This window comes from Carcharodon carcharias, chromosome 22 (genome assembly GCF_017639515.1).
Source record: "Carcharodon carcharias isolate sCarCar2 chromosome 22, sCarCar2.pri, whole genome shotgun sequence".
Taxonomy (NCBI): Eukaryota; Metazoa; Chordata; class Chondrichthyes; order Lamniformes; family Lamnidae; genus Carcharodon; species Carcharodon carcharias.
In genome coordinates, this window is record NC_054488.1 from 25,133,444 (window position 1) to 25,158,903 (window position 25,460).

Genomic DNA, 25,460 nt, shown 5'->3' on the forward strand with positions numbered 1-25,460 from the left:
ATGACACTACGCTGAGGAATTCCTGCAGCGATGTCCTGGGACAGACATGACTGACCTCCAATAACCACAACCATCTTTCTTTGTGCTAGGTATGACTCCAACCAATGGAGTGCCCCCTAATTCCCATTGATTCCAGTTTTGCTAGGGCTCCTTGATGCCACACTCGGTCGAATGCGGCCTTGCTGTCAAAGGCTGTCACTCTCACCTCACCTTGGGTGTTCAACTCTTTTGTCCATTTTTGAACGAAGGCTGTAATGAGGTCAGGAGCTGAGTGGTTCTAGGGGAACCCAATCTGGACTTCAGTGAGCAGGTTATTGCTAAGCAAGTGCTGCTTGATAGCACTGTTGATGACCCCTTCCATCACTTTACTGATGATCAAGAGTAGACTGATGGGGTGGTAATTGGCCGGGTTGGATTTGTCCTTTTTGTGGGCAATTTTCCACATTGGCTAGGGGCATAACAAGTTCTGGAGCACAAGTCTTCAGTACTATTGCCAGAATATTTGTCCGGGCCCATAGCCTTTGCACTATTCAGTGCCTTCAACTGTTTCTTGACATCACGTGGAATGAATCGAATTGGCTGAAGACTGGCACCTGTGATGCTGGGGACCTCCAGAGGAGGCTGAAATGGATCATCTACTTGGCACTACTGGCTGAAGATTGTAGAAAATGCTTCAGCCTTATCTTTTGCACTGATGTGTTGGGCTCCCCCATCATTGAGGAATGGGATATTTGTGGAGCCTCCTCCTCCAGTGAGTTGTTTAATTGTTCACCACCATTCATGACTGGATGAAGTAGGACTTCAGAGCTTAGATATGATCCGTTGGATGTGGAATTGCTTAGCTCTGTCTATCACTTGCTGCTTATGCTGTTTGGCACACATGTAGCCCTGAGTTATAAAAACATAGAAACTAGGGGCCGGAGTAGGCCATTCGGCCCTTCGAGCCTGCTCTGCCATTCATTATGATCATGGTTGATTATCCAACTCAATAGCTTGCTCCCGCTTTCTCCCCATACCCTTTGATCCCTTTTGCCCCAACAGCTATATCTAATTCCTTGAAAGCATACAATGTTTTGGTCTCAACTACTTTCTGTGGTAACGAATTCCACAGACTCACCGCATCATCTCTGGGTGAAGAAATTTCTCCTCATCTCAGTGCTAAATGGTCTACCCCATATCCTCAGACTGTGACCCCTGGTTCTGGGCTCCCCAACTATCGGGAACATCCTTCCTGCATCTACCCTGTCTAATCCTGTTAGAATTTTATAGGTTTCTATGAGATCCCCCCTCATTCTTCTGAACTCCAGCGAATATAATCCTAATTGACTCAATCTCTTCTCATATGTCAGTCCCGCCATCCCAGAAAACAGTTGGGTAAACCTTCGCTGCACTCCCTCTATAGCAAGTACATCCTTCCTCAGATAAGGAGACCAAAACTGCACACAGTATTCCAGGTGTGGTCTCACCAAGGCCCTGTACAATTGAAGCAAGACATCCCTGTTCCTGTACTTGAATCCTCTGGCTATGAAGGCCAACATACCATTTACCATCTTTACCGCCTGCTGCACCTGCATGTTTATCTTCAGCGACTGGTGTACAAGGACACCCAGGTCTCGTTGCACATTCCCCTCTCTCAATTTATAGCCATTCAAATGATAATCTGTCTGCCTGTTTTTGCTACCAAAATGGATAACCTCACATTTATCCACATTATACTGCATCTGCCACGCATTTGCCCACTGACTCAGTTTGTCCAAATCACACTGAAGCATCTCTGCATCCTCCTCACAGCTCACCTTCCCACCCAGCTTTGTGTCATCTGCAAATTTGGAGATATTACATTTAATTCCCTCATCTAAATCATTAATATATTTTGTGAATAACTGGGATCTCAGCACCAATCCCTGCGGTACCCCACTAGTCACTGCTTACCATTCAGAAAAAGACCCGCTTATTCCTACTCTTTGTTTCCTGTCTGCCAACCAGTTTTCTATCCATCTCAATACACTACCCCCAATCCCATCCGCTTTAATTTTACACGCCAGTCTCTTATGTGGGACTTTGTCGAAAACCTTCTGGAAGTCCAAATAAACCACATCCACTGGCTCCCCCTCATCAACTCTGCTAGTTACATTCTTAAAAAATTCCAGTAGATATGTCAAGCAATAATGACCCTTTCATGAATCCATGCTGACTCTGTCCGATTCTGCCACTGTTTTCCATGTGCTCAGCTATTAAATCTTTTGTAATGGACTCTAGAATTTTCCCCATGACTGACATCAGGCTGACTGGTCTATAATTCCCTGTTTTCTCTCTGCCTCCCTTTCTAAATAGTAGGGTTACATTAGCTACCCTCCAATCTGTAGGAACTGTTCTAGAGTCTATAGAATCTCAGAAAATGACCACCAATGCAACCACTATTTCTAGGGCCCCTTCCTTAAGTACTCTGGGATGTAGATTATCAGGCCCCAGGGATTTATCGGCCTTCAATCCCATTAATTTCCCCAACACCATTTCCCTACTAAATTTCTTTCAGTTCCTCCCTCTCACTAAACCCTGTGTTCCCCAACATTTCTGGTATGTTATTTGTGTCCTCCATTGTGACGACAGAACCAAAGTATGTATTTAGTTGGTCAGCCATTTCTTTGTTCCCCATTATAAATTCCCCTGTTTCTGACTGTAAGGGATCTACATTTGTCTTCACCAATCTTTTTCTCTTCATATACCTACAGAAACTTTTACAGTCAGTTTTTATGTTTCCCGCGAGCTTACTCGTAATCTATTTTCCCCTTCTTCATCAATCCCTTGGTCCTCCTTTGCTGAATTCTAAACTACTCCCAATCCTCAGGTCTGTTGTTTTTTCTGGCCAATTTGTATGCCTCTCCTTGCATCTAATACTATCTCTAATTTCCCTTGTAAGCCATGGTTTGGCCACCTTTCCTGTTTTGCTTTTGCGCCAGACAGGAATAAACAATTGTTGTAGTTCACCCATGCACTCTTTGAATGTTTACCATTGCCTATCCACCATCATCCCTTTAAGTAACATTTCCCAATCCATCATAACCAACTCGCACCTCATACCATCGTAGTTTCCTTTATTAAGATTCAGGACCCAAGTCTCAGAATCAACTATGTCACTCTCCATCTTGATGAAGAATTCTATCATATTATGGTCGCTCATCCCCAAGGATGACTAGATAGCACAACTAGATTGCCAATTATTCCTTTCTCATTACACAATACCCAGTCGAAGATGGCCTGTTCTCTCGTTGGTTCCTCAATGTATTGGTCCAAAAAAACATCCCTTATACACTCCAGGAATTCCTCCTCTACAGTTTTGTTACTAATTTGATTTGTCCAATCTATACGCATATTAAAGTCAGCCATAATTACAGATGTTCCTTTATTGCATATGTCTCTAATTTCCTGTTTAATGCCATTCCCAACATCACCACTACAGTTTGAGGGTCTATATACAAGCCCCGCTAACGTTTTTTGCCCCTTAGTGTTTCTCAGCTCTACCCATACAGATTTCACATCGTTGAAACTAATATCTTTCCTCACTATTGCATTAATTTTCTCTTTAACCAGCAATGCAACTCCACCACCTTTTCCTTTTTGTTTGTCCTTCCTAAATACTGATTACCCCTGGATGTTCAGTTCCCATCCCTGGTCACCCTGCAGCCATGTCTCCGTAATCCTGATTATATCATACCTGTTTACATCTATTTGTGTGGTTAATTCATCCACTTTATTGCAAATACTCCTCGCATTAAAGCACAAAGCCTTAAGGCTTGTCTTTTTAACATTACTTGTCCCGTTCCCACTATTTTTCACTGAGGCCCTGTTTGATTTTTGCCCTTGATTTCTCTATCACTTTTCTTATTCCCCTTTCTGTCTTTTGTTCTTGTCTTTGATTCCCCCTCCTCTGACTCCTTCCATAGATTCCCATCCCCCTGCCATTTTAATTTAAACCCTCCCCAACCACTCTAGCAAATGTTGCCCCAGGACATCAGTCCCAGTCCTGCCCAGGTGTAACCCGTCCAGTTTGTACTGATCCCACCTCCTCCAGAACCGGTCCCAATGCCCCAGGAATCTGAAACCCTCCCCTTCACACCATCTCTTCACCTACGTATTATAGCTTCACCAGGTTGACACCTCATTTTTAGGTATGCCTGGTGCTGCTCCTGGCATGCCCTCTTGCACTCTTCATTGAACTAGGATTGATCCCTTGCTTGATGGTAATGATAAGTGGGGGATATGCCAGGCCATGAGGTTACAGACTGTGTTCTAGAGCAATTCTTCTGCTGCTAGTGGCCCACAGCACCTCACGGATGCCCAGTCTTGAATTGCTGGATCTGCTCAAAATCTATCCCATTTAGCACAGTGGTAGTGCCATACAACATGATGAAGGGTATCCTCAATGTGAAGGCGGGACTTCATCTCCACAAGGACTGTGTAGTGGTCACTCCTACCGATACTGTCATGGACAGATGCATCTGCGGCAGGCAGATTGGTGAGGATGAAGTCAAATATGTTTTTCCCTCTTGTTTGTTCTTTCACCATCTGCTGCAGACCCTGTTTAGCAGTTACGTCCTTTAGGACTTGACCTGCTCAGTCAGTAGTGGTGCTACCAAGCCACTCTTGGTGATGGATATTGAAGTCCCCCACCCAGAGTATATTCTGCGCCCTTGCCACCCTCAGTGCTTCCTCCAAATGGTGTTCTAATTGGAGGAGCACTGATTCATCAGCTGAGGGAGGGCAGTATATGGTAATAAGCAGGAGGTTTCCTTATTGAAGGGGGTTTGAGTTGTGAGGATTGGGGAGGGGTAAGAGGGCCCCAGATCATTGGTACTTTCCTCATCTGGGCAGAAGTGTCTTCCATGCTGCAAGTAGGAAGTAACATGCTCACGGACAGAAATATTAATCAGAATGTCGGGCATGTTTTTCCCTTATTGTTTGTTCTTTCCCTCTCAATGTCAATTTAATTTAGCTTCTCCTCTCTTGTCTGCTCCAACAAGACTCCTCAGCTCCGAATCAGAAGAACACCTCCTACCCATACCACTATATACTCTTTTCCCCCATCAGCCATTCTTGCGACTTTTATGTTTGAGACTGCCCAGCACTTTTCACATAGGAGCAGTTAAGAACATAGGAACAGGAGAAGGATACTCAGCTGCTTGAGCCTGTGCCATTCAATTAGATCAATGGATGATCTGTGTATCAACTCCACCCTTCTGCTTTGGTTTCATAACCCTTAATATCTTAAAAATCTGTCAATCTCAATTTTGAAATTTTTTTTTGATCCAGCCTGGCCAGCTTTTTTGGGTGTCAGGTTAGCAAATTTCCACCACCTTAGATTCTCTCATCCATTATTCTGCATTGGGTCCCAGTCCAAATCCTAGAATTGAAAGGCATATATGGCAATTCACTGTATCTTTTCTCACAGCCTTTTAGGTTTCCTTTGGACAGATATAATTGAGATCATCTACTCAACTTCACATCAGGGTGGTACTTCTCAGAGGTTTTATATGAAGCTAAAGGATGCTTTGAAGGTGAGATTATTTGACTGATTTGGAGTAGGTATAGTGTGAAGACAGTGCTCAGCGCTGCAAAGTTCTTCCTAACATGGATAAGACAGACACTGTTAGCTGTTGTCACATTTTACTCTGTAGATGAATTGGAAGAACTGCCCTATCATGGGTTTAAAGACTGAGGAACTAATTTTATGAGACTGTGATCACGATGAGGAGGCTTGTCCATTTGGAACATTTGTCGGAAATTCCAGCATCCTTTATCCTGGTGAAAAATCAGATGGCGGGGCGCTGGAATTCTCAACATGTGCTCCCGGTTGACCAGGCTCCCCTGCTGGGAATGAGATTTTATAGAATTACAATTTGTAGTTTTAAAGGATTTCTCTTCATTCTTACTTCATTCACTTGTTTCTGAAGGTGACAAACTCTCTGGATGATAACATTTCTTCCAACCTCCTAATATTTCCTTGATGTATCTGAAGGCATTTTAATAGGTTGGTTACCTGGGAGTGTGGTATCAAAGAATCATAGAATGGTTACAGCACAGAAGGAGGCCATTTGGCCCATCATGTCCATGCCAGCTCTTTGCAAGAGCAACTCAGCGAGTCACACTCACCTGCCCTTTCCCCTAAGCCCTGAATCTTTTTTCTCTTCAGTTCCTTATCCAATCCCATTTAAAAGCCAGGAATAAATCTGCTTTCACCACGCTCTCAGGCAGTGCAGCTTAAACACTCAATGCATGTGAAAGTTTTTCCTCATGTTGCCGTTGGTTCTTTTGCCATTCACCTTAAATTAATGTCCTTTAATTCTCGATCTTTCCACCACTGGAAAGTTTTCCCCCATCTACTGTGTCCAGACTCCTTGTGATTTTGAACACCTTGATCAAATCTCTTCTCAACCTTCTCTTTTAAAAGCAGAACAATCCCAGCTTCTCTGTCCACATAACTGAAGTCCCTCATTCCTGCAACCATTCTGGTAAACCTTACCTTCTCTAAAGCCTTGACATCCTTCCTAAAGTGTGGTGGCCAGAGCTACACACAATACTCCAGTTGAGGCCGAATCAATGTTTAAAGGTTCATCATTTCTTCCTTGCTTTTGTACTCTATGCTTCTATTTCTCAATCTGCTGTGCCACCTTCAATGATTCATTCACATGTACATCTGGTTTCTTTGTTCCTCCTTTAGAATTGTATCCTTTATTTTATGCTGCCTCTCCTCATTCTGCATACCAAAATGTATCTCTTCACACTTCATCTTCCACTTATCTGTCTATGCCCTCTTGAAGTCTATCACTATCCTCCTCATAGTTCACAATACTTCCAAGTTTTGTGTCATCTGCAAATTTTGAAATTATGTCCTGTACCACTATGCCTAGGTCATCAATATATATCAAGAAAATCATTAGTCTCAGTGCTGACCCTGGGGAACCTCTGTGTATGCCTGCCTCTAGTCTGAAAATGAACCATTCAACACTAATCCATTTCCTGTCATTGAATCAACTTTGTCTCCATACTGCCACTGTCTCTTTTATTCCATGGGCTGACAAGCCTCAGTCAAATGCATTTTGAAAGTTCCATGAACACTACATCAACTGTATCATCCTCATCAACCCTCTCTGTTTACCGCATCAAAAAACTCAATCAAGTTAATTAAACATGATTTGCCTTTAACAATTCCATGGCAGCTTTCCTTAATTAATCTATGCTTGTCCAAGTTGTTGCAGATTATTGTTTCTAAATGCTTTCTCACCACAAAGGTTAATCTGACCAGCCTGAAGTTGCTGGGAATATCCTTGCACTCTTTTTTGAACAAGGGTCTAACATTTATAATTTTGCACTCCTCTGTCACCACCCCTGTATCAAAGATAATATTTCAGCCAGTACATCTGCTATCATTAACCAGTAACTTGTTTAACAAGTTTAACAAGCTTCCATTGCAACTTATATCTTCCAAAAATTAGAGACCATTTCTCAGAAGTTAATTTGACTCAGGAGATGGAGATGGTGGTGTTCGACTCCACTACTTTGGTATCACTATAGCTCAGATACCTTTTCTCAGTTATTGACACTGAGTTTCTTTTGTTTCAGAGTCTGCTGATTTGCTTCCATGGCGAGGGAAATGGTTTACCAATGGATGAACTACAGACCCCTGATTTCAAGGTGAGATCACAGGATCACAATCCTTGTTTGCCAGATCCACAAATATATTTACATATTGGAACAACTAAATACACATACATGCATGTATGGCGAGATATATAGACATGTAGATCAATAGGTATATAAACAGATAAGATTCAAAAGTACAAATATAAGGATTCTCACCATATCCCCCAGTCCCTTTCCACCGTGGGTGGTATTTCACAGCTATCTGGGAGTGGGCTGGCAGAAGAGTGGCCATAAAATCAGGCACCATGGCAATGGTTACCGACCTGCCTCCGCTGGTATTTTAACAATGGCAGGGGATGCATCAGGTAGCCTGTCTTTCTCTATATTTCTTAAAAACTGTTACAGCTCCAAGTACTCCCAGTCTGGACAGAGAGTCACAGTCTCAAATGCTGCCTGTTTCTCTCTCCACAGTTACTGCCAGACCTGCTGAGTATTCCCATCACTTTCTGTTTTAATTTCAAATTCCCAGCATTTGCAGTACTTTGCGTTCTCAATTTTGAAGTGTGTCTGCTTGCTATATAGATGCAGTTTTTTTTCACTCATTGCTACACTTTGCTGTAAATCTCTTTACTTTATTTCAGGCTCTGAAAGCTCATTTGTCTCTGAATGCAGCAAGCACTCACAAGCTGATCCAGAAGTTTTATACAAAGAAAATCCAACAACAGGTCTGTAGCATAGACTGTCGTCTAATCTGAGACTAGTTGAGGTGTGAAAGTCCAACTGATAGAGCAGCGGTGTCATAAACTCTGGGTGAAAGCCGAGACAATGTCAAAAGATTAATGATCAAACATAATGGGATGATTTTTCACCTTGGCAATGGGAAACAGGAGCCAGGACTGTTTCTGGAGAAACCAGGAGAAACAGTCAACATTAGGGATGGGCAATAAGTGCCGGCCTAGCCAGTGACGCCCACATCCCATGAAATGAATAAAAAAAACCTGGGATTTTCATGGAGGCACCTGCTTAATTTGTGTGGAGACAAGTTCTCTGTCCAATTATGGGCAGCAGGAGGCTTTTGAGGCTAATCTGTAGCCTTCCAGCTTGATAGGAGTAGCCAGCTGCAGTAAAGGGTAAATAACTGAGGTGGCACTTCAACATGGAGGTGCCTTCTCACCAGCCTTTTAAAAAAATTATTAAAAAACAGTAAAAGCAGCCACGCCGCCACCATTGGGGGTAGGGGGGCAATCCCTGTACAGGGCAGCATTTAGGTTTTACCCACACCCAGGCAGGCAGGGATGGCCTGCCAGGAGTGCTGCCCACCAACTCTGGCTGACTACTTCCAGGCAATTAAACTGTTCCCTGTCGTGGAAAACTGGAAGACAACAGGAAAATCCCAGTCAGCCTCCATTCAATGCCCTCAACAAGACTCTTAATGAGCCTAATTGCTGCCTGCCTCATGAGAGCAGTGAGCTACGCCATGTCTCAAACCCTCCTCAACAAAAATGGCCAGCACCTGGAATGAGATCTGGAAACTGGAATGCTGACCAATGCTGGTGTTTTTGGGCTCGTCTGCACCCGATCCCCGTGGAACCTGAAAATTCTATCCAATGCTATTGATAAGCAGCAGGGAATATGTAAGCTCACAGTGTAGTTTCTAGCGATGTGCTCTCTGATTTGTTTATATGTTTATAGATCCTGACATTGTTTGTCATTAATCACAATTGCAACAATTTACTTTGGACAGTAACTTCAATGTTCCAAAGTGCTTCACAGAGACAGAAGAGGAAAGAAAATGGATACTAATCCAAAGCAGGCATAGGAAAGTGAACCAAAAGTTTGGTTGAGGAGGTGGCCTATAAATGAGGTTCTTAAAGGAAGAGGGAGGGAAATGTTGAGGCAAGTGGTTTAGGGCAGTAATTCCAGAACATGGAGTCTAGGGGCTTGAAGGCATGGCTGTCAATGGAGAGGTGAAGGGTGCGAGGTATACAGCAGAGTTCAGAGTCAGAGGAACAAATGTTATCAAGCTGGAAGAGATTATGCAGATTGAGAGGTGCCAGTTCATGGAGGGATTTAAACACAAGGGTCTGGGTATGTTTTCACCATATCCCTTTGATCTCTTCTTGTCATATCTCAGATCGTTATCACCATTGCTCTTAGTCTCTTCCTGCTTTATCCAACAATACCTTCCTGTCATATCCCTCGGTCCCTCCCCACCATATCCCTCAGTCCTACCCACCTCACCAACCTCTTTAGACGATCAAAAATAGACCAGAAGATCATTAAGACAGATTATTTCTGTTTTTAAATTCGTAAACAAATCCAGTTCAATTAAAGTTTGACTCTATTTGCAATGTCCATTTCAGTGTCATTCCCGATAACATTTGTGTGAAAAGGCTGTTTCTTCATTCCCCTTAGTCTGAATTACTTTGGTTTTAGCTTGTGACCCGTCAATCTGAACCTTTTACCGTGGTGACCAATTTGCCTGCAGCAGCTTTGTCATTTTATTTTAAAGTGAAATTTGCATTTAGCACCACTGAATATAATAGACACAATATTTCTTTCAACAACTTTTCAATTTTAAGAATAATCTGTATTGATTTAGTGAGAAGATATTCATTTTTATGGGACTGGTGTGTATGATGGTAACTTTCAAAAGGGAATTGGATAAATACTTGCAAAGAAAAACTATGCAGGGATGTGGAGAAAGAGCAGGGAAATGAGACATATAGGAAAGCTCTTTCAAAGAGCCAGTATAGGCTCAATGGACTGAATGGTCTCCTGTGCCATATAATTCTTGAAATGGTGAAGTACATTGTCTTCTATCATCTGAAGCAGCTTTTGAAACCAACAGACTGGTGGGATTGGAACCTCTTTTGTCTATTGGCAAAATGGAATGAAATGAGCTTGGGCATGCAGTCCCAGCTCTCAGTGGAAAGAAACCTGCAGTAAAACATTTCGTAACAATAGGAATCTCATTCAAAGGGACAGGAGAATAGATGATGAGAAAATACATAGGTCACAATGGTGCAGGAGGGGATAAATGTCTGATAATGCAGCTGAAATATATCGATGGGTCTTTACTCTACATCTAACCTGCCTTGGGAGTGTTTGATGAAACAATACGCAATATATTAAACTGCTTTTTATGGTCACAACTAGCGTAAATTATTTAGTGTTAAAACTGAAAATGGTTTCTCTTGTGTTGATACTTGAAAGAATTTATAAGGAATAGCAGATGTCCTGAGACTGTTTGATGCTGTATGTAAAGTGTTGGATTTCCTCGGATGGACCTGTGTTCAAGTCCCACTCCAGATACTTGGCACATTGTCCAGGTCGACATTCCAGTGCAGTGCTGCATTGTAAGAGGTGCCATCTTTCAAAGGAGACATTAAATTTAGGTCTGCCTGCCCTCTCAGGTCTCCATGTCATTGAAAAATGAAGGGCGTTCTCCAAGTGTTATGGCCAGCATTTATTGCTCAACCAACACCCGAAACACTGATTTTCTATCATCGCTATTTGTGGGGTCTTATGTATAAATTGGCTGCCCCAATTGTCTATGTTATAGTGACTACATTCAAAAATAATGAATTGGATGTGAAACATTTTGGGATGTCCTAAGGATTCAAATGGTGCTATATAAATGAAAATTCTTTTTTCCTTCTTTAATATTTCTTAACTTGAAGAACAAAAAAATTAGTTAACCCGTTTCCTCTAACAGTTCCTCCATTCTCTTTTAAAGATGGCTGTTGAATGTTCCAAATATGGTGCTGTGACTATAAAAGCCTTCTACAACAATCAAGTAAAAAGACTCCATGTTGAAATCCTCAATGCTGTTAATCTCATGCCACTGGATTCCAATGGTAAGAAAGGAAGTGGTATTTCTGGCTGAGGAGATGTGTTTCTCATGTCATTACACTCTCTGAATCTTTTTCTTTTTCCCATCCTATCTCTCCCTACACAGGTACCAGTGATCCTTTTGTGGAGCTGAATCTGGAACCAAAGCACATCTTCCCATTCGTAGAGAGCAAAACAACTCAACGCAAAGATAATGACCTCAACCCACTCTTTGATGAGGTTTTCGAATTCAGGTACATAGGATCCTTGGGTGGAATTTTCCACCCCGCCCGCCGCCGGGATCGTCCAGTTCCACCGAAAGTCAATGGACTATTGGCTTGGCTGCCAAATCTCCTGTGGCTAGAAAATCCTGGCCATAGAATAGTTATAGTGCAGAAGGAGGTCATTCAGCCCTTGTGGCCTCTCTGGCTCTTTGTGAGAGCAACTCAGCTGGTCCCACCCCCTGCCTCTTCCTTGTAGCCCTGCAAGTCTTTTCTCTTCAGATAATAGAATCTGCCTTCACCACTTTCAGGCAGTGCATATGCAGATCCTAGACATTTGCTGCATAAAGCTTTTCCTCATGTCCTTTCTGGTTCTTTTGTCAATCACTTTGAATTTATGTTCTCTGGATCTTGACCCTTACACCAATTGGAAAAGTTTCTCCCTATCTATTCTTCAGACCCTTCATGATTTTGCCTCTATCAAACTTCAACTTTTCCTTATCCAAGGAGAACAACACCAGCTTCTCCAATCTGTCCCTGTAACAGAAGTTCCTCATCCACAGAACTATTCTCGTGAATCTTTTCTGTACCCACTCCAATGCCTTCACATCCTTCCTAAAGTGTGGTGCCCAGAATTGGACTCAATTCTCCAGTTAAGGCTGAAGCAGGGTTTTTAAAAAGACTTTTTAAATTCATTTACGGGATGTGGCTGTCGGTGGCTAGGCCAGCATTTTTTGCCCATCACTAGTTGCCGTTGAGAAGGTGGTGATGAGCTGCCTTCTCGAACCACTGCAGTTCCTGTGATGTAGTGCTTTTAGGGAGGGAGTTCCAGGATTTTGACCCAGCGACAGTGAAGGGACGGTGATATATTTCCAAGTCAGGATGGTGAGTGGCTTGGAGGGGAACTTCCAGGTGGTTGTTCCCATCTATCCTTCTAGATGGTAGCAGTCGTGGGTCTGGAAGGCGCTGCCTAAGGAGCCTTGGTGAATTTCTGTAGTGCATTTTATAGATGGTGCACACTGCTGCCACTGATCATTGGTGGTGGAGTGAATGAATGTTTGTGGAAAGGGTGCCAATCAAGTGGGCTCCTTTGTCCTGAACGGTGTCAACCTTCTGAGTGTTCTTGGAGCTGCACTCATCCAGGCAAGTAAAGAGTATTACATCACACTCCTGACTTGTGCCTTGTAGATGGTGGACAGAGTTTGGAGAGTCAGGAGGTGAGTTACACTTGCTGCAGGATTTCTAGCCTCTGACCTGCTCTTCTAGCCACTGTATTTATATGGCTAGTCCAGTTCAATTTCTAGTCAATGGTAACTCCCAGCATGTTGATAGTAGGGGATTCAGCGATGGTAATGTCATTGAATGTCAAAGGCAATGGTTAGATTTTCTTTTGTTGGAGATGGTAATTGCCTAGTACTTGTATGGCATGCTTACTTGCCACTTGTCAGCCCAAGTCTGGATATTGTCCAGGTCTTGCTTCTTTTGGACATGGACTGTTTCAGTATCTAAGGAGTCGCGAATGGTGCTGAACATTGTGCAATCATCAGAGAACATCCCCACTTCTGACCTTATGATGGAAGGAGGGTCATTGATGAAGATGGTTGGACTTGGGACACTACCCTGAGGAACTCCTGCAGTGATGTCCTGGAACTGAGATGATTGACCTCCAACAATGATAACCATCTTCCTTTGGTACTTTTTTGAAATTTTGAAAGTGTGCCTTGCACAACGTAGTCTAGGTCATTACTGTAATATGTATCAAGAAAAACAGCGGCCTTAATACTGCCCCTGGAAAACCCCACTCTGTACTGTGCTCCAGTCTGAAAATCAACCATTCACAAGTACTCTGTTTTTTATCACTCAGCCATGCTGCAACTGTTCCCTTTTATTCCATGGTCTTCAACTTTGCTGATAAGCCTGTTATGTGGCACTTTATCAAATGCATTTTGGAAGTCCCCACATATACCACATCAACTGCATTACCCTCATCAGCCCTCTGTCACCTCGACAAAAAGTTCAATCAATCTAGTTAAACATGATTTGCCCTTAACAAATCCATGCTGGCTTTCCTTGATGAATCCATATTTGTCCAAGTGACTGTCAAGTTTGAATTGTTTCTGAAAGCTTTTTCAGCACCAAAGTTAAACTGACTGATCTGTGGTTCCTGGGCTTATCCTTACACACTTTTTTGAACAAGGGTATAACATTTGCAATTTCCCAGTCTTCTGGCTCCACCTTTGTATCTAAGGAGGATTAGAAGATTATCCCCAGTACCTCCACAATTTCCACCCTTCCTTCTCTCAGTACCCTCAGGTGTATCTCATTTGTCCTGGTGGCTTTAACTTTAAGTACAGCCAGTCTTTCAAATACCTCCTCTTTATCAATTTTTAGCCCATCCAGTATCTCAACTGCCTCCTCTTTCGCTATGACTTGACAGCATCTTCCTTGGAAAGGTCAAATACAAAGTCCTCATTTAGTACCTCAACCTCTGCTTGCATAAGTAAATTTCATTTTTGGTCCCTAATCATCCATATTCCTTTTATCACCCTTTTGAAATTTATATGCCTATAGATGAGTTTTTGATTCACTTTTCTATTAACTACCAGTCTCTTCTCATAATTTCTCTTTGCTACTCATATTTCTATAACTAGCCTGATTCTCACTTGGATTATCAACCTGACCTGTCATAGGCACCTTTCTCTGCTTCATCTTAATCTCTATGTCTTTTGACTTCAAAGGAGCTCCAGCTTTGTTTGTCCTATTATTCCCCTTCGTGGGAATGTACTTCGACTGTACACAAACTATCTCCTCTTTAAAGACAGCCTATTGCTCAGTTTTGCCTGGTCAGCCTTTGATTCCAATTTACCTTGACCACATTCATTCTCACCCCCATTGAAACCGGCCCTCACCCAATTAAATACAGGTTTTATTGGTACTTGTCCCTTATCCATGCCTTTGTTACCTCTAAACTCTAATACTCAAATTGTGTCTTAGCCAGCCTCACCTCCCATAAAATTGAGCTCATCTAAATTCTGCTGCTCTTAATTGTCCCAATTCTCTCAAATTCCTGATCCATGAGTTCACTGACTTAAATTGGCTCCCAGTCTGACAACAAATTCCTTTTTAAAATTTTGATCACTGTTTTCAAACAAACTCATGGCTTTGCCCCTATCTTTAAAATCTTCTCCAGCCACACAACACTCTAAGATCTCTCCTCCAATTCTGGCTTCTGATACACCCCAACTTTTTTTGCCCCACCTTCAGCAGCCTGGGCCGTAAGCTTGGGATTCCCTCCATCTACCTGCCTCTCCGCCCTCCTTTAAGACAATTCTTAAAACCTACTAACCCTTTGTTCACCTGTCTCGAAATCATTTTGTTGTCATTTATTTGATGATGTTCTTATGAAGTGCTACAGACTGTTTTACTATGTTAAAGGCCACATATTAATTGTTGTTATGTCCCTCACCTTTATTCTGCCAGGGAGTGTTTCACAGTTCTTTCTTGTCAGTTGTCCATTTTTCATGGCAGATTATTTCATCACAGTGTATCACAGCCAATCTGATCATGTCCTTGAATGCTGTCCACATATACACTTTCCAGAAATGTTGCTGACTGGTGATCAGGAGCAGCAATCTTGGCTGATTTTCTGCTTTCTAACTCAAGTGCAAACAGAATTGTGATGGCCTTAACACACAGGGCAAGGTCTGAACTCTGACCTTTATGGCCTGTACGCTTTACCCAATGAAAATAAAAATTGGGAGCTGTGAATTGGTTCATTATCACCCATCCTACACTATTGCACAGTCAAAATTTCCTCCAGATAGCTCGATTCTGAGGGGTAAGTCAAGCATGTAATTGATTATGGGCTGCACAAAGGGTACACATTTCTGGCAGTGTGGTTGACAGCTTGAACCGTCAGCCTTCCAGCACAGAGTTTGCACACACTGGGATGGTTTGATGCATTGTGAGATATTTCTTAGGTTCTTGGTCTGAATTAGAATATTTGCAGGATCCTAGACTTATAAAATTATTCGCAGGCAAAAATATTACACGTAGAGCATGAAAAGTTGCATGTTTCCCTCTGTGCCTGAGCAGGGGAGTGATCATTTTTTTTTTGTGACTTTTCTTTAGTGATGTTACCCCAGAGCAATGTCAGAGCAAGGGAGCCTGCCTACTTATCACCGTGTTTGATCATGATACATTGCTCAGTGATGATCTAGAAGGAGAAGCGTACTTCTCTTTGCAAGATATCCCTGGACTGGACAGCACTGAGGAAGCACTCAACATCAGCAAGGTTCCTCAGAGTCGACTGACACTTGGTCATCCAAAGCCAAAAGGTAATAACAAGCGCTTTCATCATTTTCCACATTTGCTGGGCCTTCATTGAGGTCAGGGGTCCATCTTAATTCTCTCATGACACATGAGAGACAGTATTTATTACCTATCCCTAAATTTCCCTTGAGGAGGTGGTAGTGAACCATCTTCTTGGACTGCTGCAGTCCATTGGTGTTGGTACATCCACAGTGCTGTCAGGAAGGGAGTTCCAGGATTTTGATCCAGTGACAGTGAAGGAACAGCAATATGGTTCCAAGTCAGGATGGTGTTTGGCTTGGAGGGGATCTTCCAGATGGTAATATTTCCCTTGCTGCACTGCTCTATCATACGACAGCCGCTCCTGTGTTCTACACTACTTTCAGTATTTTTTGTGTGAGCTCTGTATGCAACAAGGTAAGTGATGTCAGTTTTGGGCATTGAAACATTTTAACTGGCCTCAATCACCCCATACTGCCACTCCCCCCCCCCCCCCCTCCCATCTCCCGCCCCAGGGCAGGTACAGCACAGGGTTAGATACAGAGTAAAGCTCCCTCTACACTGTTCCATCAGACAGTCCCAGAGCATGTTACTGCTGAGGATGACACATGAAGAATGGTCACTTGATATGAGGTTGGAGGGAACAGTGACTCAGCAGTATTTTTAGGAGCTGAGGGGTGAAACCCTGGGGCGGAAAAAGAATGCACATTGTAATCATGATCAATCTTAACTACCGATTAACTGTACAAAACTTGTCACTGGCTTTTATTTTCTTGGCAGAAGACAATATACTTAAGTTATTAGAGGCACGAAAAGGAGACAAAGATGCTCAGGCATTCATCAAAATACGAAGGCAACGAGAAAGAAAGTCAAAGGAAACATAAATGTTGCCGGAACCTCAGGAGTACCGACACTGGATGGAATCAAAAACACGAGATTTTCAGATGCCTCATTTCTTTCACTCTGTCACCCTGATGCACAAATACAGGCTATTAACACCAGCATCTGCCATCGTGGTTTAATGGAAAATTGTGAGCAGCATACAAGTGATTTAGCAATATGTGCGTGTGGTGGTCAGGTGAGCAAGTGGGCCTTTCTCCCCACCTGAGCTTGGAGTAATAGTGAAATCAGGTTCTGATGTGAGAGTCTCACTCTTTACTTTTGGGACCTCAGGCTATTAGTTTCTTTCCAGAAAGCTCAATTTAATCTGTCTTGAACTGTTCCTTTGATTTAAAAAAAATCATGGACTGCAAAATTGGAATTGTTTGCATCTGTTTTTGCATTATGAGTATCCTTAGATCTCTGGCAGGCATCTGCAGTGGGTGTGTAGAAACCTTTGGGGATAGTCGCATTAGACAACATATTGGTGAGGACATTAACACATAGAGTGAATGATGGCCAGAAGTATGCAGTGAGGCAGATCATAAGATCAATCAAGGCACAATACTGATTTGATGTCAACGGTGCCATTTTGGAGTTCAGTACTCAACAATGCCCTTGCTTAACTTCACACAGCATACAGTCCCCCACCTCTTCTCCCACCCCTCACCACCCCCCACAACCCCACCCCATTGGTACTATTTAACTACTTTCAGGTTCATTGCTGATTAATTTCTTTTGGCTGTTTCTTCAACTCTACAAATGTTTCATGCTTTCTATGATTGCTCAAAGTTGCAAAAATCTACATGGAACAGTGTAGCAGGTGCTGAAGGAAATTTTGCTGACTTCGAGGCTTCTGCACAAACTAGTTGCTCACAGACATGGATGCATTAATAGCCCTTAAAATATGACATGATTTGGACAATAAAAGAGGCCATGGAGAGAAGGATAAGCTGCTGGAAGAGGGAGGAGGAGGAGGGGGAAGAAGGGCTTTCAACAGGATAACAAATCCACCCAGGGTGTTCAGGGAGCAATTCTCCTACCTGAACCTCAGTGAGCAACATTGTGTGAGATGTCTCCTCTTCAGTAAAGACAGCCTCATTGAAATTTGTCATCTGCTTCAACCACAACTGCAGCCTCAGAGCAGGGCAATGCCTGTGAAAGTGACCCTAGCAACGGACTTCAATATGTCGGACTCTTTCCACGGTGGAGTTGGAGAAATTTACGGCATCTTGCAGTTTGCCATCCACCATAGCTTAATGGAGATCACTGATGCTCTCTAGTTGACGAAACGTAACTACATTTCATTCTCTCTTGCTGGGGAGAATGAGGTGGAGTGAACATGTGACTTTATTAAGATTATGAGTTTATCACGGCACAGAGATCACTGCATGCACATCACTTTGTCAAGTGTTGACAGTTTGACAACAAGTTGTCAACTCTACCCTGCACTGAAACCAAAAGGTATTCCATTCTCTCAAGGTCACAAATAATCATTCCAAATCAAATTTATAAATGAAATCATTCATATTGCACGTAAAAGTCAACTAATCACCCTTGTATGATCCCTTGGTGCCTGTTTTCTGTGTACCTTTGTCTGTTCTGGTGCTCCTGTGCAGTGTGGCCCCCAGATACTACAGCATGGCTGGTCGGAAAGTTGCTGAATTTCAGTGGAGGAGAGATGGCCTTGAGCAGCTATGCGTGGACTGCACCACCTTGGCATGAGCAGCAGCAGTCTGGGCTGGCTGGCTGATATACAACAGAAGGGCACTGGCAGAGAGATAGGGGTGGGAGGATGAATAGTGTCTTTTTGAGAGAGGCCAGCTGCAGAATGCTTCATGGAGCCACTGCCACTCTCCTGGGTGGTGCTTCAGCTGTCTTAGTAGTCTGTTGGACAGATTGCTGGACTGCTGTTACACCCTGCAAGCCCACTTTGCACACCCATAATGGCAGCATTCTGAATTTGAATAGTAGTAGTCACAGGTTGGGTGCAATGGAACTTTGTCATCAGCCATCAGATGTTGCAACATAGTTGAGTCCATGACTCCACGAAGAGAATTGGTCAACACTTCTATTCTGGAAAGGATGGACTCTAAGCTCTGTGCAAATCCCTGTGCCAAGTTGGTGCTGCACTCTTTCATGCTCCTTGACATTGACCCCAGGTTGTCTGGCAGGCTTCCCAGTGCACCAAGCATTTTGTTATGTATCCGCATCAGCCTTCATCTGTAGACTGTCCCATCAAAGTTCCTTGTACTAGAATTCATGTGCAAGCCCTCCAGCCCTCCAGCTGTGCTAATCTTGCCCTGGCAGTGGGCCACTCGTGACTGGTGTCTCACCACATGTGGATCCCACCTCTATGCTTTCCTCTAAATTACACACAGTGACAGTGTCTGAGTTGGTGGCTGCAAATATGAAATCAGGTAACAATGCATCTTTATCATCATTGATTACCAGATTGCAGTTCTTGGGTACCTAAAAGGAAAAATGCAGAGGGGCAAAGTTCTGGTGTGGAGAGCCAGGGAAAGTAAGAGGTGCATGTTTACACCGCTTGTAAGTCAGAGGGAGTGTGGGATAAAGGAGAGTTGGGATGTAAGGAGGATTAGGTATGAGGATACTATCATCTTCAATGGTTTTAGATCCACTGCTGGCCACAGTCTCTGCCATCACTATCCCAGACATGGCCAACACTATCTCCTCCATGGGATTCAGGACAAGCTAATGGTGCAGTTGGTAGGATATGACATTTAAAGATGACCTTGACCACATGTTTGAAGTCACTGAACTTCTTGCAACACTGCATCCAGGTCTTTGGACCTTGATTCCTGGCATTGACCTCCACAACCTGCTGCTCCAATCCGCTTCTGAGCACGTAGCAGGAGGGCCTCCTGCATATATCAGGCTTCCTTCCTCATTTCCATATTCTACACCAAGAGCTCCAATGCAGTGTCTGAAAACTTTGGAACCTTCTCTCTCCTATGTGGTGCCATTGTCCAATGCTCCACAGATCAGATTCAGCCCCCACAGAACTGCCAGAAACTGCTCCAAGCACAATGCACCTCCACTTTAAAAGATGTAGGCTAGCTTTAAGTGGTGCTAGCCAATCATAATATTGGTCCTCTGCTGAAGTGTCCAGACAATCAGCAGTGCAGTTTGAATGCTAAAATCATTGAAATGCCCAGGCAACACGATGTTGGTGTTTAGCCTGTGTCACAGTCATGGGCATGGTTTAATCACAAGTCACATTGCCCCATCCTTGGGGCTATCAAATTTAGTCCCCAACTTGTTTCACCTCAGGATTTTCAGTGGATTCCATAGCAGTGTTGTTTCCTTCTGGATAGGCCACATAATGGTTTTTAAATGTTCTGGGTCTTTTAAAGTCTATAACAGTATAAGAGTCAGTTGTACAGTTGTGGAGACACCACAGTCAGATCATGTTTAGTTGGTGTTTTTATCATTTCATTTAATGCAAGATTTGTGTTTGTCCCCAGCTTTTGTGTTTGCAACAGCTCCTGCATTAGACTTTATACATGCTTGGCCCTGAGTGGAATCTATTCCCTACTTCAGAATTTGAGCACATAGCTTAAGGCTGCTATTCCAGTGTGATGCTCAGGCAATGTTGCAATACTGGAGATGTCAACCTTAATATGAAATGTTAAAAATCCCAAAGCACTAGCTGAAGACGAGATCTCCTAGGTTCCCTGGCCAATATTTGTCCAAACCTAAAAACAGATTATCTGCACTCATAGCTATTTGTGGAATCCTGGTGTGTGCAAATTGGCTGTCATGTGTCCCATGTTACAACAATGGCTACATTTCAAAAGTATTTCATTAACAGTAAAGCTCTCTGGGACATCCTGGATCATGAACAGTGTTATATAAATGCCAATCTACCTGCATCTCATTACTTTCTGTGGGACAAAATCTGTGCACAAAATTTATATATGAACTATTTTGAGATAATTCGGGGACATGTGAGAAGATTTTGTAAATGTACTTTATTGTGTAGGAGTTTTATTTATGTATTATGGTCTATTTTATAAATGCGTACTGTCTGAATAACCCATGTCCACCTAGAACACAAGAAATTGTGGGGAATGTGTTGTGATTTCTAGACAGATTCTCCCAATGGGCAAGGCTCCCCTCGGTTCGTAAAACTGACCCTCTAAAGTTACCTGATAAATGGATAGGTCTGAGCAGTCTGTATGTCCAGGGCATTAGGGATGTGTTTATATTACTGTTCTCAAAAAGATTTTACTTCTCAAATAAGGCACATACTTTGGTTAAAATTCCTCTTATGCCAACTGCAAACATTCAATAAATTGGAATTTTGAGCAATTAAATTTTTGCACCTTCTTTATCTCAGTGCTTTCTGGTGTATTTATTCTCACTCCAACTACTGTGGTTTAGCTGGTAGCAGTATTGCCTCTGAGTCAAAAAGCAGGACAAATCCAACCCAGCCAATTACTGCCCCATTAGTCTGCTCTCAATCATCAACAAAGTGGTGGAAGTGGGTCATTAGTAGTGCCATCAAGTTGAACTTACTCAGTAATAACCTGCTCACTGACATTCATGTTTGGGTTCCGCCAGGGCCACTCAGCTCCTCACCTCATTACAGCTTTAGTCCAAACATGGACAAAAGAGCTGAATTCAAGAATGAGGTGAGAGTGACTGACCTTGACATCAAGGTCACATTTAACCAAGTGTGGCATCAAAGAGGGATAGCAAAACTGAAGTCAATGGGAATCAGGGAGAAAATTCTCCACGGGTTGGAGTCAAACTTAGACAAAGGAAGATAGTTGTGGTTGTTGGTGGTCAATCGTCTCAGTGCTTGGACATCACTGTAGGAGTTCCTCAGGGTAGTGTCCTAAGCCCAGCCATCTTCAGCTGCTTCAACTTCCCTCCATCATAAGGTCAGAAGTGGGGAAGTTTGCTGATGATTGCACAATGTTCAGCACCATTTGCAACTTCTCGGATACTGAAGCAGCCCTTGTCTATATGCAGCAAGACCTGGACAGCATTCAGGATTTGGCTGATTAGTGGCAAATAATATTCGCACCACACAAGTGCCAGGCAATGCCCGTCTCCAACAGGAGAGAATCTAACCATGTCCCCTTGACATTCAATGGCATTCGTTGAATCCCCCACTATCAACATCCTGGGGGTTACTATTGACCAGAAACTGAACTGGACTAGCCATATAAATACTGTGGTTACAAGAGCAGGTCAGAGGCTGAGAATTCTGTGGCATGTAACTCCCCTCCTGACTCCCCAAAGCCTGTCCACCATCTACAAGGCGCAAGTCAGGAGTGTGATAGAATAATCTTGATGAGTGCAGCTCCCACAAACTCAAGAAGCTTGACACCATCCAGTACTTGGCAGCCAAACTGATTGGAACCCCATCTTCAATTGACCGGGTTAAATAATTTATACTTCAATGCAAGGAGTATTACAAACAAGGTAGATGAGTTAAGGGCATTGGTAGACACATGGCAGCCGGATGTCATTGCTATAACGGAGACCTGGCTAAAGGAGGGACAAAACTAGCAGCTTAATATCCCTGGTTATAGAGTCTTCAGACACGATAGAGTAGGAGATAAAAAAAAGAGGTGGGGTAGCACTAATGGTTAAAGAATCAATTCCAGTTGTGAGAAGGGATGATATACTAAATGGGTCAACAAACGAGGCTTTATGGACTGAGCTTAGAAACAAAAAAGGGGCAAGTCACACAACTGGGCGTATACTACAGACCCCCAAATAGTGAAAGGGAGATAGAAGAACAAGTATGTAAGCAAATTTCTGCTTGTAAGAACAAGAGGGCAATAATAATAGGAGACTTCAACTATCCTAATGTCAACTGGGATTCAAACAACGTAAGGGGCACTGAGGGAGAAAAAATCATGCAGTGTGTCCAGGAAAATTTTTTCAACCAATTAGTGACAAAAATTAGAGGAGATGCAATTCTAGACCTAGTCTTGGGGAACGAAGAAGGGCAAGTGGGTGAAGTGACAGTTGGCAACCATATCAGGGACAGTGATCACAATTCAGTTAGATTTAAGATTACCATGGAAAAGCACAGAGTTAAGGCAGGAGTAAAAGTCTTGAACTGGGGTAAGGCAAGTTTAGCAGAAATGAGAAAGGACTTGGCTGAGGTGGACTGGACAGCATTGTTGGAGAATAAAACAGTGGAAAACCAGTGGGAAGCACTAAAAAGTGAGATCCTAATTGTACAAAGTAGACATGTCCCCTACAAAAATAAGAGTGGTACTGCCAAATCTAGACCCCTGGTTGTCTAGAGGAATATAGGGGAAGATCAAACAGAAAAAGAAAGTGTACAATAGGCACAAAGAACTAAGCACTGCAGATAGCCTGGACGAATATAGGAAGTGTAGGGATGAGATAAAAAAGGAAATAAGGAAATCAAAGAGACGGCATGAGAAAAGATTAGCAAGTAAAGTTAAAGATAACCCAAAGATGTTTTATCAATACATTAATGCTGAAAGGTTGGTTAAGGAAAAAGTGGGACTTAAGAGAGATGAAGATGGAAACTTGTGTGTAGATGCTCAGGCTGTGGGAAGGGTTTTGAATGAATATTTTGACTCCGTGCTTACAAAGGAAAGGGAGGATGTAGCTATAGTAGTCCAGGAGGAACACTGCAAGATATTGGATGGGACAGTCATAGAGAGGATGTACTCGAAGGGTTGAAATCCTTGAAAGTTGATAAGTCACCAGAGCCAGATGGATTGTTTCCAAGGCTGCTGAAGGAAGTCAGAGAGGAGATAGCAGATGCTCTGAGGATGATTTTCCATCTTCACTAGATACAGGGGAGGTACTGGAGGACTGGAGAAATACAAACGTAGTTCCATTGTTTAAAAAGGGATCAAAGGAAATGCCAAACAATTGTAGGCCAGTTAGTCTTACATCGGTGGTGAGCAAATTAGTAGAATCAATCCTGAGATATAGGATTAACTGTCAAGTGGAAAGGCATGGACTAGTCAGGGATGGTCAGCATGGATTTGTGAAAGGAAAGTCTTGCCTCACAAATTTGAATGAATTCTTTGAGGAAGTGACAAGAAGGGTTGATGAAGGTAGTGCAGTGGATGTTGTGTACATGGATTTTAGCAAGGCATTTGACAAGGCCCCACATGGCAGATTGGTCAGGAAAGTAAAAGCCCATGGGATTCAGGATAATGTGGCAAACTGGATAAAAGTTTGGCTTTGTAACAGGAAACAAAGGGTAATGGTAGATGGATGCCCTTGCGAATGGAAAGTTGTCTCAAGTGGTGTTCCACAGGGCTCGGTATTGGGATCCTTGCTGTTTGTGTTATATATTAATGATTTGGATGTGAACTTGGGGACACAATTGGGAAATTTGCCAAAGATTGGCCAAGTAGTGGATAGTGTAGAGGATAGCCATAATCTCCAAAATGATATAGATGGGTTGGTGGAGTGGGCGGTAAAGTGGCAGATGGATTTTAACTTAGAGAAGTGTGAGGTCATACATTTAGGGAGGTCAAACAGTTCCAGGGATTACACAATAAATGGGAATATACTAAGAGGGGTAGATGAAGTGAGAGATCTTGGGCGTACAAGTGCACAAGTCCCTAAAGGCAGCAGTTCATGTAGATAAGGTTGTAAAGAAGGCATATGGAATGCTCTCCTTCATTGGCAGAGGTATAGAATATAAAAGTAAGGATATAATGTTGGAATTGTATAAAACACTGGTGAGGCCACAACTGGAGTATTGTGTGCAGTTCTGGTCCCCACATTACAGGAAGGACGTAATAGCTCTGGAGAGAGTGCAGAGGAGGTTTACAAGAATGTTGCCAGGTTTAGAAAAGTGTAGCTACGAGGAGAGATTGAATAGGTTGGGGTTATTTTCCTTCAAACAAAGAAGGCTGAGAGGTGACTTGATTGAGGTGTACAAAACTATGAGGGGAACAGATAGGGTAGACAGGATAAAATTGTTTCCCTTAGTGGCGAATTCTAGAACCAGGGGACATAGATTCAAGATAAGTGGCAGAAGGTGTAAGGGGGAACATGATGAAGAACTTTTTTATGCAGAAGGTAGTGGGTGTCTGGAATTCACTGCCCAAGTTGGTGATAGAAGCAGAAACTCTAAACTCTTTAAAAGGTGCAGGGCTATGGGCCGGGTGCAGGAAGGTGGGATTAGAAAGGGCACCTGGGTGTCCTCGGGCTGGCATGGACAAGATGGGCCCAATGGCCTCCTTCTGTGCTGTAACTTTTCTATGGTTCTATGGTTCAACATTCACTCCCTCCACCACTGACTCAAGGTAGTTTTTTGTGTGTGCAGGACATACCTGGGCAATTTTCCACATTGCCGGGTAGATGCCAACGTTGTAACTGTAGTGGAACAGCTTGGCTAGAGGCGCAGCAAGTTCTGGAGCTCAGTCTTCAGTACAATTTCCGGAATGTTGAAAAGGCCCACAGCCTTCACCTGTTTCTTGATATCATGTGGAATGAATTGAATTGAGTGAAGACGGGTATTTCTGATGTTGGGGCTTCAGGAGGAGGCCGAGTTGGATCATCCACTCAGCGCTTCAGACTGAAGATGGT

At 43.0% G+C, this 25,460-nt stretch overlaps 1 protein-coding gene across 3 annotated transcripts in view; it reads left to right on the forward strand.

Moving 5' to 3' along the window:
* unc13d (unc-13 homolog D (C. elegans)) overlaps positions 1–21,243 on the forward strand; it is a 276,077-nt gene extending 254,834 nt beyond the window's left edge. For all 3 annotated transcript variants that reach the window (XM_041217092.1, XM_041217094.1, XM_041217093.1), the window contains 7 exons: positions 5,450–5,555; positions 7,621–7,692; positions 8,283–8,366; positions 11,381–11,501; positions 11,603–11,729; positions 15,828–16,033; positions 16,788–21,243. In XM_041217092.1, the coding sequence (XP_041073026.1) occupies positions 5,450–5,555; positions 7,621–7,692; positions 8,283–8,366; positions 11,381–11,501; positions 11,603–11,729; positions 15,828–16,033; positions 16,788–16,891 (820 nt within the window). In that variant the 3' untranslated portion in view covers positions 16,892–21,243. The remainder of the gene's footprint in view (positions 1–5,449; positions 5,556–7,620; positions 7,693–8,282; positions 8,367–11,380; positions 11,502–11,602; positions 11,730–15,827; positions 16,034–16,787) is intronic.
* The last annotated feature ends 4,217 nt before the right edge of the window (positions 21,244–25,460 follow it).